Raw genomic sequence first — 14,341 nt, forward strand, 5'->3', positions numbered from 1 at the left:
GGGCGCCGCAACAAGCCAATTGGCCGGGTCTCGGAGCCCAGTCGGGGTCGAGGTGGGGAGGAGGCGGCCGCCGCGGCACCGGGCCGTGCTGGGGTGAGCAGAGCGCAAGCGCTACCCGCGCAGGGTCCAGAACCCGAGCCCTAGAAGTGGTCGCCATCGCCATGCGCTGGGTCCGCGCGCTGCTGAAGAATGCGTCCCTGGCAGGGGCACCCAAATACATCGAGCACTTCAGCAAGTTCTCCCCATCCCCGCTGTCCATGAAGCAGTTTTTGGACTTCGGTACGAGTGAGCGGGAGGCGGCTGGCACCGGGGGTCTGCGAGGGGCGGGAGTAGGGGTGAAGGAGTCCTGGTCATGAAGGGTTAACTCGGAGGCTAAGGGAGGCCGAGTGACAGGGAAGGTTTTCTTGCAGGAGTCCAGACAGGAAAGAGTTAACGGGGAGGTAGGGGCCGGTTGGGCTTGAAAGGGTTAAGGGCACCCCGGCTGAAGAGACTGGGCTGTTAGGGGGAAGTGGGGGCACTGAGAAGGAGGGGGTCCACGGTGTCTTACTGGGTTTTGTGAGGAGTCTTGGAGAGGAAGGGGCAGTGAGTCAGTGCCATTGAAGCAGGAGGGTGTATCCAGGCACTGAAGGGTTACTGGGGATTGTCCTGGCGACTCTAAGAGTAAAGGTCAGAGAGGAAATGGGGGGTTTTGTGGGAGTGACTAGGGGGCATTGCGAGGTGCAGCCATCGGGAAGGAGACCTGCCCTGGGGGTCTGTTAGCAGGAGGGACTCTTTCAAATGAGTCAACAGGAGAGAGGCCCTGACTGGTACATCTCCCCCCACTGAAAGAGCTGGCCCCCAGCTGTCCTGGAGGACAAGGACACTTGAAGATCAAATCTACTGTGGCCTTGCTGTCTGTTCCCAGCTGGGTAGGGGTCCAGGACACCATGAAATGGAGTCAGACAGCTTGTACCCATCCTTGGCTGCCCCTGGGTTCCTGGGCCAGGGTCTCCTACCACCAGTGATCTGGGAGTGGCAAGGCTGTGCCAACACGGTGACTGAAACAGGCGTTGTTTGGACAGTGTCTGTTCACACGGAATTTCTATGGTGCCGGCTAGGGATTAGAAGGGGTTGCCCAGGTCTCTCAAGAGTTGAGGAGACAGTGCCTGGCTCAGGTTACAGCTGCGTCACTGATGGGAGGAGGCAGGGAGGTGGCAGCCAGGACACAGGGCATCTGTTGCCGATACTTGCTCACCTGCTTCCCTCCACATTTGAGCTCCCGCCATGTAGGAAAGCTTCCTGAGCCCACTCCCAGCCTCCAGCAGTTGTCTAGTCCAGACTGGACCCCAGTTAACAGAACTGTCCCAGCAGGGAGGGACTCACAGTCAAGTGGTCCACTTGGAGTTCAGTGGGTAACACAGGTCTTCAGAGGGATAGTGACATGCCCTGGGTGACAGAGTTAAAAGCAGAACCTGGACTTAGAACCAGGTCTCCTGACTCTGGGCCATGACCTCATTCAGTCCTCTCCTTGCTCTTCATCTTCAAGCCAGACCAAGAATCTAAGTATTTGGGCCCTAGTTCCCCGACCCTGTCTACCTCTCAGGTGGGTGGGCATTAATGTAGGGGCAAGTCTACTGTGGACATAAAGACCACCTCGGCCAAGATGATGCCGGGACCCTATGGCTGCTGTGGTCTGGGCATAGCTTCCCTCAGCCGGGGGAGCTCATCTCAAGGTAGGATGGGTTTCCCAGGCTCCTCTGCCCACCTAGATCAAGCCCCGCAAAGTGAGTGTCTACTAGGAGGGAAAGAAAGAGAAGAAGTGAGATAACTTGGGCTGGAGGCAGCACCCAGTGGGCCCAGGGTGGCCCTGTCCCCTGTGGTTGAAGGCAAGCAGGGTTCAGCTGGAGGTGGGGAAAGGCCACAGCCTCCCTAAGGGTTAGGCTGAGTGGTGTGGCGGCCACTGCATGGGGTGACCATGGGGTGACCCCACACTGCATGGGTCAGGAGGGGCCCCTTTTCCTGTGCCTCCTTGTCTTCTTGTCTCTTCTGAACCTTCAGGAAATGAAGTATTTAGTGACCTGACCCCCTTCCCCACCACTAAGAGGTCTTCTGGCTCCAGTGCTTTGTAACTCTTAGGCTCACCTTTCCCTCTCCCACCAGGGTCCAGCAATGCCTGTGAGAAAACCTCGTTCACTTTCCTCAGGCAGGAGCTGCCTGTGCGCCTGGCCAACATCATGAAGGAGATCAACCTGCTTCCTGACCGGGTGCTGAGCACACCCTCGGTGCAGCTGGTACAGAGCTGGTGAGACCCTTGGCTAGATCCCCATGCCTCCCACTCCACTGTCAGATGCCCGATGCTCCCAGCAGCCTTGCAGGAGGTGGGGAAAGAGGAGAGGCACAGGGACTTTGAGAGGTAGGGGAGTTCTCACAGTCAAGTGGGAATCCTAGGCCATAGCAGGGACTCAGATCAAGCTTCCAGCCTCCATGTCTCTGAGACAGCTCTATACCCACCACTCTCCATTCTCTGGAAAAGGAAATCATCATTTTCACACCAAAACCCAAATCAGGCTCATGTCAGCATTTGCCACCAGCCCTGACCCTGAAACTCTAGCACCTATTGGATAATAACATCTAGCTGGGGCAACTTTGTGGGAAACAGGAAGAAGTGGATCTTCAAATTGTATAATCCAAACAAATCAGCCTGTTTTGGATGTTGGAAAACACTCAAATAGACACAAGGATGGCACAGTACCAACCCCAAAGAGCTTTAGATGGGCAAAGAGCAAAAGTTTATTGCACAGAGCAGCAACAGCAGAGAGAAATTCTTAGTAAAATTTACTCAAAAAGTTTGTCCAGAGATAAGTATTAAAAACTGAATGACATTAACCAAAGGCCAATCACATGAAGAATAAACAAAAATGTGCTCTGTAACTGGGTGTGTGAATAGCTAATCATGGTTAATCTTCAGTGGCATGTGTGCAGAAATCTTTTGCCTGTTATTCTGGCTGTGGCAGGTCTGGTACCACTGTGGTTTCCTTTTCGATTCGGGGCATCCACACCTACTTGGAGCTCAGTGCTGCATTAGGTTAGGGAAACAGCAGCAGAAGCTGCTCCTCAGGAGCCCATGATCTCATGGGGAGAATAAAAGGGGCAAACTTAAGAGCTCCATAGTGGCAGGAGCAGTAAGCTACTGAAGAGTTTGTTTTATTTAAATTCAAAGCAAAATAAGATTATTTTAAAATAACATTGGTTTCTTCCCCTCACTGAAGAAGTGTGACATGCTGCTCACTTTGACATTTGGAGAACACAGAAAAGTAGATAAAAGAAAATGTCAACCACTTCCCTCCACCCTCTAACCAAACATTCAGGTTTTGTAAGTGCCCTTTGTTGATGCCCTTCCAGCTTTTTTCTGTGCGTGAATGTGCTACAAATGACTTATTCTAACTAAATGAGGATAAAGTAAGGAAAGACCAGGCACACGGTCTGTGCACAGTGAATTTCAGTTGAATCAGAACATTGTGGAGAAGATGAAATGGAGGCAGAGAGGGGGTGACGTGTCACTGGGCCTGATAGGTTGCCTAAGTGAACTTTGACCTAGAAAGGAGGGTAGCGCATTCAGACCAAAGGAACTGCTTGTGCAAAGGTGTGGAGGCAGGAGAGAGCCCGGGTGGGGCATCCGAGCACTCACTTTACGGACAGGGCGCTGTTAGTGCAGGTGATGAAGGTGGATGGGGGGCACAGAGGGCAGAGCCTGATTTTTATGTGGCACAATGAGGTCACCCCTCACTGGGGCCTATCCCTTAGAGGTCCAGGACCTCCGAGCCAACCGGCATTTCCTGCCATGGGGCAGCGTGGAAGGCATGGGGAGGAGACAGAAGGTGCCATCTGTTCTCTCCAGCCCTCCTCCGGCTCTGTCCAGCTGAGTGACCTGGCTGCCTTTCCAGCTGGTCCTTAACTCCAGGGCAGGGCTTCTCGGGCCCCTCCTTGGACACTTGTTTCCTTGAAGAGTCAGGGGACGTGGGGAGGGAGGGCAGGGAGGTGCTGATTGCCCGTGATGCCCCCAAGGCCCATAGAGCCCCTTCTTTTTTAAAAACTATTCATTTATTATGTGCTGTGTTGGGTCTGAGCTGTGGCACGTGGGATCTTCCTCGTGTCATGGGGGATCTTTCATTACGGCACATGGATTCTCTACTTGTGGTGCAAGGGCTCAGTAGTTGTAGCACACAGGCTGAGTTGCTCTGTGGCATGTGGGATCTTAGTTCCCTGACCAGGGATCGATCCCATGTCCTTTGCATTGCAAGGCAGATTCTTAACCACTGGCCCATCAGGGAAGTCCCGGAGTCCCTTCTTGAAAATCAGTTACACATGTCGGGGCTTGGCCTGACTTAGTTCTTCTCTCAAAGCTGGGAAGTAATGACCAGCAGGAGAGAGTGAAGTGAGACAAAAGGGAGTGCTTCCCAGTGGATGATTCACTTAGAGGAGAGCAGGCCAAGGTATTGCTCGAGTGTGCTGACGCACTGAAGAGACAGCCTGCTGAGACTGTTTGCAGAGAGTGGGCATCAACCGCAGCAAGAGAGATTGTGGTCTGAGGGAAGGAAGGACTTCCTGAGACAGACCTCCCTCTCCATAGGAACCCCCTTGCCAGCTTGGATGATGGAGGTGGTGGAGGTAGGCAGTTTAACGAGAGGAAGGGGACAACCTACCAGAGTGCTTGCCAAGAGGGCTACTGGCCTCAGAGACTGATGAGTGAGCAGTAAAACCTTTCCTTTGGAAATGGACAAGACCTGCGCACGTGCTGTCGGTAACAGTGGTGGCAATATTTAACATGTGGCAACAGCTAATGGAGTTTCTACTCAGCTGGGGAGAGGTTCTAGGCAGGAATCACTGTGGGCAAGTGGGGAATTCCTATTTCTAAACGAACCTGATGGATTATTTCAACTGGACTCACTTGTGGTCATGGGATCCTGTTTTGGAGGTGACTGGAAGGTAAAGGAAAGCCCTGGGTATAGCACCGGCATGCCTGACTTTGAGGCTTGGCTTTTGTGCTTGACTTTTGTGCCAAACTTAACGTTTGGCCAACCACATGGCCCCTCTGAGTCTCGGCTTCCTCATCTGTAAAATGGGTGAGATGCCACTGCTGGATGTGGAAGTACACGGAACTCTACACACGAGTGATGTCTGTGATCTTCTGGCAGCAACACCTTCTGGCCAAAGATAATGTGTTGTGGCAGAGGTTCTCTTAAGAGTATAGTCATGGCATAGTGGCAGACGACAGTGACAGAGGCAGACACACCTGGAAGGCCTGCTGGCGATCAGGAGCTGCTCTGAGCCTGTCCTTACTCATTGACCCTTCACAACAACCTTGCGAAGTAGGCCTTTTTATCATCCCTGTTTTGTAGATGAAGAAACTGAGGTTCAGAGAGATTAAGAAACTAGTCTGAGCTCATCAGGTAGTAAGTGGTAGAGCCGGGATTCCAACCCAGGCTGTGTGATCTGGAGGCTGTGCTCACAAAGGAAAGAGAGAGAGCCGTGTTCTGGAGGAGTCAGAGATTTCTAAGCAAAGCAAGTCAGTGGGAAAGTAGATTTTCTTTACAGAGATTGTTTGATGGCTAGTGTTGCGGGGGCCCAGAGGGGTAACCTTGACATCTGGCTGGGGAGAGTGACAGGCTGACAAAGGGCGTGGAGTTGGGGATGTATCTGGGAAATGGAGGGTTGAGTGAGAGTTGCAGAGTAGAATCAAATGACAGTGAGTCACTCCCGTGACCAATAGTGCCTTTGCAGGGGTGTAGTATGGGAAGGGGGTAAGAGTGGGTGCCATGGCACCTTCTCATGAACCTCCCTTGCCTCAGCAAGGTGTGTGGACACCAGACCCAGTAATCTTTGCCCTTGAAAAGAATCACCGCCTCACTGGTTCCGGGCACCCAGGGCCTGCTCTGCACCAGGCCCAGGGCCGTAGCCAAAACCTGCCATTGAATCCCTCAGCCGTCACTTACGTATTCAGAGTGGAGGCCGGCCACCAGCATCGCCTCCTCTAATCTGCTCCTGCTCCTGCGAGGCCCACTTCACACAGTGGGACTGGGAGCAGCGCCGTCAGCAATGGGACCCGGGTCAGCCTGGCTCAGGGCCGCGCCCAGCGCCCCTCCACAGGCAGCTTCCAGACACCAACACGCCTCCACCTCTCCCCTCCTCACAGGGCCTTTGTCTTGTTCACACCCTGGTCCCCAGCGGCTGTGGACACGAGTGTGCACACACACCCACAGGCACCCAGATTCACACCGGCTCCCCACTCCTCTGCCCGCACAAGCCTGTGCGTGCCTCCTCCCCCTCTGCTAGATGCTCATTCCGACACCCCTAGCCCAGGCTCATCCACACACACTCACACAGGCACACACGTGCACCCTCCTCCCGCCAAGTCCCACCCCTCCCCCCTGCCAAATCCAAGGTTCTGGATTGGCTGGAAAGCCCCAGAAGGCAGGGTCTGGGGCCTCCACGTGACTTGGTAGAGGGGAGGCGGGGACACTCCAGATGTCACCCAGGAAGTCCTGGGCAGCCTTGCTTACTGCTGAGGTCGACAGGCCAGGCCTTCCCTGGTGCTTCACCTTGGCCCCACTGCCTGTTCTGCCAGGCCCAGGGCAGGTGACGCATCTGTCGCTGCATCACTGCTCCAGACTGTCCGTGTCTAAGCCCAGCTCTTTCTCTGACCGTCCAGGGTGGGCAGCCCTGGAGCCAGCATCACTCCCTCCCCAACATCTTTCCCTTTTCAGGACCACGGGTGAGGTCTGGCCTGCCAGACTCTTGAGGGGTTTCAGGCCCAGTCATGGTTCCCCTGGGAGAATTCTCGTCATCCATCCTTCCTGGAGTACACCCAGGACCACTCCCCTGCTGGAATGTCCCCCAGAGGAAGGCGGGCAGAGATTCTAATCCCTGCTTCACAGTCCAGGAGACTGAGGCCTGAATGAGGCTTCAGCTCTCTCCAGAGCCCTGCCAGCTGGCGCTCCCACTGCCAGTCCATCCTGGTGTCCTTTATTTTACTTCAAGCTACCCACCTTGGTGGTTCATTAGGCAGCCACGGGGGGTGGGGCTACCAGCGAGAGCGCTCATCCTGTCACCAACCCCCAGTCCTGGCCTAGCTGGTCAGAGCCCCGTAGTTCCAACCTCCTCCCTCTCTATTTGCCCCCTGGGCCTTGGGAAGGGGTTCCTGGGCACCTACCCCCAAGCTGGTCCCCTGTCTCTCCTGTCTCTATCTGTTCCCACCATTGCATACTTGCAGATCCTCCTCTCAAATCCCCTCTCCCTCTAAGAGTCACATGAGCGTGAAGCTTTCTCTTGGGCATGGGATCCAGGGATCTGGAGTAACACAGGCCTGTGAGAGAGCATTCCAGCTCTGCATGTTGACTTGCTCATCTGTAAAATGGGTCCAGCAGTAGCATACACACCACAGAGTCATTGTGGAGGTTAAACTAGGGGAGCACAGAGCAGAGCCTAGCACAAGGCCAGCACCGTAGATACTGGCCGCCCTCACCACGGACATCAGCAGCATCACTGTCAGGACCAACACAGACAGTGGGCACTTGGCCACGTGGTGTAGACTTGGCATCAGACAGACCTGGGTTTGAATCCCAGTGTGAATGCTTACTGTGTGACCTCAAACGTATTATCTGCCCTCTCTGAGCTGATTTCCTTATCTGTAAAAGGGGGAAATAGCACATGCTCAGAGATGAAAGCCCCTGCATAGACTCTGAGCACTGCTACTGCTGCTGCTAAGTCACTTCAGTCGTGTCCAACTCTGTGCGACCCCATAGACGGCAGCCCCCCAGGCTCCCCCGTCCCTGGGATTCTCCAGGCAAGAACACTGGAGTGGGTTGCCATTTCCTTCTCCAATGCATGAAAGTGAAACGTGAAAGTGAAGTCGCTCAGTCGTGTCCGACTCTTAGCGACCCCATGGACTGCAGCCCACCAGGCTCCTCCGTCCATGGGATTTTCCAGGCAAGAGTACTGGAGTGGGGTGCCATGGCCTTCTCCGGACTCTGAGCACAGGTGAGCACTAATGGTCGCTGGGTCAAGCATCGGCTATTGTTATTCTCCAGGAATTCTCTGCTGGGGCGCTGAGGATGGTGAGGGGGTTCCAGGGAGAGCTGATCACCTCTGCTCTCTGGGCTCCCCTACCAGTGACTCTGCCACCTCCTGCCAGGCGCTGTGCTGGGCCCTGTGTGGGGAAGGCAGGCAGCAGCAGCAGGGCTGGGAAAGCCCCATCTGTTCTCCGTGGCTGTCCAGAGCGTGACAGATTCAAACATGGTGTGATTCAGAGCCTGTGCCCAGGGTAACCAGGAGGAGTGTGTCACGTGCCACCTGGGGACTAAGAGGGTGCACTCAGCTGTTGACAGTGTCTGAGCCACTGTTCATAACAAGAGCAAGCATTTAAAGTGCTCAGTATTTGCTAGGCACTGTGTTAATTACCACATTTCATTCTCACCACAAAGCAGTGATAGCAGTAGGTACAATACCCTCCCTTTCTCTGATAAGGAAACTCAGGCCCAGAGAGGTTCCATGACTTCCCAGAGCCACACAGCTCAAAGTGGAAAAGCCCAGCCTGGGACTTGCAGAGCCAGCTTCAAAGCTAGCTCTTTGACTGTCTTCTCTGCTGGGTTAAGCAAGAGAGGGGAGAGTGGCAGTAGGTGAAGGGAGCAGGGCACTCCAGGCAGAGAGAACCACCGACCAGGGGGCTGAGCCTCTTGGAGCAGCCAACACTGTATAGTGGCAGGAGCGCTGGAGGCCTGTCTTCACCACCCAGCTGTGGAACTGCCTCAGGCCTCAATTGCAGAGACTGTGAAACGGGGCTCATTCCTGCTGTTCTTACTGTTAAGGTCAAAGCCCTGCGTACAGGGGACTTTGGACTATGGTGGGAGCTCTTCAAGAGGGACTGTTAGGCCCCCAGGGCCCTCCCTGGTCAGACTCTTAGTGGCCCCTCCTTCCTGCCCGCCGAAGTGTTTCTGCCAGAGAGAGGCTCAGCTCTCTGCCTTCCCCAAGAGTGAACTGCTGTAGGCTGAGGCGTTGGTAGGAAAGCAGTGTCTCCCTGCCTCCCAGTGGGGACGGGGCGGGGGGTGGGGGGGCAGTGGCTCCAGTTTGGCGGCATCTGGGCCCCTTTAGGCTCTCCGTGGGCTCCAGCCCCACCCCGTGTCAGAGCTGGGCATGCCCAGTCCCCACCAACTCCCCCCCACCTCGTTTTTCCCACCCACCATTTAAAATCTAGTTCCCTAGGAATTGGGAATAGGATGACAGCTCCTGGTGTCCAGGGTCAGCGTGTGAGGATGTCTCCTTGAAGCCCTGCTCTGTGAGAGCGCTGGGCTGGCCCATGGGATACAGCAGCAACCCTGCAGGCAGACACCATGACGGCTGGCGAGGCGGAGTGCCTTGCTGTCACTGCTGGTCTTGGGCAAGGCCCCTCCCCAGTCTGGGCCTCAGTCTTCTCACCAGGAGCCCTGTGGGTGGGGTGGCCACCAAGCCCCTTTGAAGACTGCTGTTCTAGGACAGCAAAGCAAAGACAGCAAAGCAAAGGCCCTCGGAGAACCAACAAATGGGGGCCTGGCCCTGAGCTAAGGTGGTGCCCCCTCCCCTCCTGTACAGGTATGTCCAGAGTCTCCTGGACATCATGGAGTTCCTGGACAAGGACCCTGAGGACCATCGGACCCTGAGCCAGTGAGTGAGGCCCTGGCTAGGGGCGGGAGGGCAGGTGTGACCCGCAGCCCCAGGGACAGAAATGCCCGTAGGATGACGGAAATGTCCCTGTCCTTGGGGATATCCAGGGTGAGCAGGGAGACAGCCCTCAAGCCTGGTGTGTCTGGTGAGGGGAGCCCAGGACCCACCCTGTGGAGCTCCCAGGTTGTCAGGCAGGCAGTGGGACGGCCTTCTGGAGGAGTGGGCTGGGAAGAGTCGAGTGGGTGAAGGCGCTGTGAAGAGAAGGGCAGAGCCGGGGCAGACTGAGGGTGTCCCAGAGCCAACATCTCCCCGCTTGCAGGTTCACTGACGCCCTGGTCACCATCCGGAACCGCCACAATGACGTGGTGCCCACAATGGCTCAGGGCGTGCTGGAGTACAAGGACACCTATGGCGATGACCCCGTCTCCAACCAGAACATCCAGTACTTCCTGGACCGCTTCTACCTCAGCCGCATCTCCATCCGCATGCTCATCAACCAGCACAGTGAGCGGGCGCAGGGCCATTCACTGTTCAGAGGTTTACAGAAAGCAGAACTGTGTCACTTCTTTCTGTGGTATTCATAACAATCTCATTACACTAGGAAACAGGTGGTTTTCCAGAGTTTCTTATTCTAGGAGAATTAACTATGAGTGTTGCGAAATCATAGCCAATCATTAAATACACAAGATGGTAAAAATTATTTTAATGTATAGCAAAAGAGAAGAATTAAATATAATGTAGAATGTGTGGGAACGAGACTTCTGAGAAGAAGAATGTTTCAGGCCTGCAAAGGTCCAAACTGGCCTGATTCGAGGTTGTAGGGTCTGGTCAGAGAAGAGAGGGTAGGAGGGTGGGGAGGGGGTGTTAGGGTCAGAAGTGTTAGAAATAGAGGTGGGGTCCTGGAGAGCCAGGGGAAGAGGGAGGGAGCGCTGAGGCACATGGCCCTGCCAACTGTGCCCACCGTTTCTGCCTGTAGCCCTGCTCTTTGATGGCAGAACCAACCCTGCCCACCCCAAACACATCGGCAGCATCGACCCCAACTGCAATGTCTCTGAGGTGGTGAAGGGTGAGTCGTCCTCACTGTGCCTGGCCCACAGAGGAGCCCCAGTGAACCCCCAAGTTTACCTGGCCAGAGGGTGACCCATTCCCCAGTGGGTGGGGGCCACATCCCCATGGGTTTAATGTTGGTGGCACCCACCGTTGATACAAAGAGAATTGCCTGCTGTGGGGAGGCCACCCCATTCTCTGATGACCTCTGCTTCTCTCAGATGCCTACGACATGGCCAAGCTCCTGTGTGACAAGTATTACATGGCCTCTCCTGACCTGGAGATCCAGGAGATCAACGGTGAGCGAATGAGGCTGTGTGTGTCTAAGGGCTGGGGACATGGGAGAGGGAAGTGATGTAGTAGTCAGGAAACGAGGGAGAAGCAGAGCTATTATTATATTATTATTATTAATTTAGTAAATATTCATTAAGCAGTAAACACAACAGGCTAGGTCCCTGTTCCCATGGAGTCACATTCTTGGTGTTGGGGAGGTTGGGGAACGGGGCCTTTAGCCAGTGAGTGCATAATAAACAAGCTAATTTCAGGTCATGATATGTGACAGGAAGGAAACAAAATGAGATATCCTGACAGGCATGGGTAGGAGCAGCGTATTAGATGGGATGTCAGTTTGGCTGTCCTCCCGGATCCAAAAATGCTTAATTTGAGAGGTTTTCCTCTCGCTAGCCCCTGGGATAGAATGGCCAAAGCCAGCTATACCCCTTAACGTCCCAGTTGCAGCCTGGTGAAGTTTTGGGAAAGAGGATGTGGAAGGCAGAGCCTGGGAGTTGATCACACCACTTTCCTGAGTCTCCCAGCTGCAGAGGAGGCTGAGAATTTAGTCTCTAGCTGGGCAGTTCGGAGAAGGCAATGGCACCCCACTCCAGTACTCTTGCCTAAAAAATCCCATGGACGGAGGAGCCTGGTGGGCTGTAGTCCATGGGGTTGCTAGGAGTCGGACACGACTGAGCGACTTCACTTTCACTTTTCACTTTCATGCATTGGAGGAGGAAATGGCAACCCACTCCAGAATTCCTGCCTGGAGAATCCCAGGGATGGGGGAGCCTGGTGGGCTGCCATCTATGGGGTTGCACAGAGTCGGACACAACTGAAGCAGCTTAGCAGCAGCAGCAGCAGCTGGGCAGTTATATGCTAGTTAAAACTTTGGGGGAGGCAGGCGTCTATTACTAAAAGAAGAAAGGGAATGATGGCCACAGAGGATGGCTACAAGGGTCCTACTTTGGATGGAGTAGTTGAGAAACAGAAGGACCAGTGTGGTGGGGTTAGGAGATTGAAGGGGTGAGGGGCGGGAGAAAGAAGCTGGGCATGCAGGGCCCATGGGCTACAGACGGGAGCTGGGATTTTGAGAAACCGCTGGAGGTTTGAGGCACAGTGATGACAGGATCTGAATAACATTCTAAAGATTAATTTAGAGGTTGGAGGAGACAGGAGAGGACCCAGGAAGACCAGTTAGGAGGTCACTGCAGGTTTAGGCAAGGGGAGGGGAAGGCAGCAGAGAGGAAAAGAAGGGGGTGAACTGGATAAACACCTTGGAGGTGGAGGGGTGAGGAGGACCAGAGACCTGGAAGTTACCTCTCCCCTCCCCACCTCCCCCTGCTGCTCAGCCACTCTGGCCTGTGCACCAGAAACCTGAGGCGTCCATGCCTCTATGCCTGGAAGTCACACTGCCCATATCCTAGTCTTCCCTTAAGAGCCCGTTCAAGTCCAGCTCCTCTGCAAAGCCTCCCCAGACCTCCCAGAGAGGAGTTAGGCCCTGCCTGCCCCCGGTGGACCTCTAAATTGCGCTGTTTAAATTACTTGGGGGCAGAAACCGAAGGGCAGAGACAGGCCACTTTACTTCCGGATCCCCAGGGTCAAGCCCAGAGCCTCGCACACAGCTCTGGGTACAACACCTGATGTGAAAGTGAGGTGTGCATTTCTCTGTCTAGACATGAATTTCTGAGAGGGTAGGGCTGAATTTTATTCAACTTTTTGTCTCCGCTTGCCTAGCACAGGGCCTCAGATTCCCTCATTCATTGATCCGTTGCACATTTATTTAGCTTCTGCTACATACAGAGCTCTGTGCCAGGCACCAGGAAGATACTCAGTCCCTAAAACCAAGAAACTCTCCAGGTTAGAGTGATTCTTAGGAAGTAGGATGCTGGTGTCAGGATCACCTGGGTAGCCCCTTCCTCTCTCCCCTGGGTGAAAAGCTCTCCAGGGGATTCTGCTATCAAGGTGAATGCTAGTAGGCTAGGTATAGCATAGATAGATAGATACTATTTGAGTGGATAAATGATGAACAAATGGATAAACAGTGGATGAATGGAAGGATGGATCTATACTCTGAATGAATGGATAGATGGAAAAGATAGACGTTTGAACAGATGAATAGACTGGAAGACAATTGGATGGTTGGATGGGTAGATAGAGGAATGAATGGATGTTGAATGGATTGATTGATGAATGGGTGGATACTGGATGGATGGATGGACAGACACTATGATGGATGGATATTACATGGAGAGGTAAATGGATGAATGGACACTGAATGAATGAATAGATGGATGAACGAAGGAGCAGATGGATGGACCATGGATGGTGGTTGAGTGCTGGGTGTTAGGTGCTGGTGAATGAATGCTGAATGGTGACCTCTTGACAATCTCCTGATCTTTGGTCTGGACTTCCCTGGCAGCATCCAACTCCAAACAGCCGATTCACATGGTCTATGTCCCCTCCCACCTCTACCACATGCTTTTTGAACTCTTCAAGGTGAGGAGACTGGGGGACGTTCCTTTGTGAGGGTGGGGGGTGGTTTGGTCTAGGCTGTTCTCACTGTATCTTACCACCTTTTCCACTGCAGAATGCCATGCGGGCAACTGTGGAAAGCCATGAATCCAGCGTCACTCTTCCACCTGTCAAGGTCATGGTGGCCTTGGGCGAGGAAGACCTTTCCATCAAAGTATGTGACCCTTGACTTTGAGGGCCCGAGAGCAGTGGTATGGAGACTTCCCTCCTGCCAGGAGATGGGCTTAGGGAAGACGCTGGGGGTGAGGAAGACCTGAGAAGAGCAGGGGTGGGGTGTGGAGAAAACTGAGGTCTAGAGACCCTGACATGTCCTGTCTCCCCCAGATGAGTGACCGAGGTGGGGGTGTTCCCTTGAGGAAGATTGATCGACTCTTCAGTTACATGTACTCCACAGCCCCCACGCCCCAGCCTGGCACCGGGGGAACCCCACTGGTGAGCTGGCTTCACTCCAGTTCCCCGACCTCCTGAAGAATGCCTGTCAGTCTTCTGGTCTCTTCTTAGCAAACTGTCACACGTGCCCATCACTCGCTTCCCTGCCTCCCGTGGTCCCTGCATCCCGAGGGCTGTGTGTGACGTCGGTCAGCTCTTCCGGGTCTGGGCCTCCTTGTTCCTCCTCCCTCCCTGCAGCCTGTGCCTCCCTGCCTATCTGTGGGTGTCTGTCTGTCACCTTGCCTCAGTTCTCCCTGTCCTCTCTCTCCTCAAGTAACTACCTCTCTCTTGGCATTATTCAGCTCACCAGCACCTCCATGTCCATTCCCAGTGGAATAGGCAGGGCTAAGTGTAGGAAATGGAGACAAAGAGGTGCCCAGTGACC

The 14,341-nt window shown here is 54.3% G+C and overlaps 1 protein-coding gene across 2 annotated transcripts in view; it reads left to right on the forward strand.

Annotated features, from left to right (window-relative positions):
* PDK2 (pyruvate dehydrogenase kinase 2) overlaps window positions 1–14,341 on the forward strand; it is an 18,771-nt gene continuing 4,430 nt past the window's right edge. The window contains exons 1-9 of one of the 2 annotated variants that reach the window (XM_055576178.1): window positions 1–279; window positions 2,140–2,281; window positions 9,604–9,675; window positions 9,995–10,179; window positions 10,652–10,741; window positions 10,944–11,021; window positions 13,415–13,491; window positions 13,583–13,681; window positions 13,852–13,959. In XM_055576178.1, the coding sequence (XP_055432153.1) occupies window positions 162–279; window positions 2,140–2,281; window positions 9,604–9,675; window positions 9,995–10,179; window positions 10,652–10,741; window positions 10,944–11,021; window positions 13,415–13,491; window positions 13,583–13,681; window positions 13,852–13,959 (969 nt within the window). In that variant the 5' untranslated portion in view covers window positions 1–161. The remainder of the gene's footprint in view (window positions 280–2,139; window positions 2,282–9,603; window positions 9,676–9,994; window positions 10,180–10,651; window positions 10,742–10,943; window positions 11,022–13,414; window positions 13,492–13,582; window positions 13,682–13,851; window positions 13,960–14,341) is intronic. The other variant, XR_008712989.1, reaches the window with a different exon arrangement.

This window comes from Bubalus kerabau, chromosome 4, assembly GCF_029407905.1.
Source record: "Bubalus kerabau isolate K-KA32 ecotype Philippines breed swamp buffalo chromosome 4, PCC_UOA_SB_1v2, whole genome shotgun sequence".
NCBI lineage: Eukaryota > Metazoa > Chordata > Mammalia > Artiodactyla > Bovidae > Bubalus > Bubalus kerabau.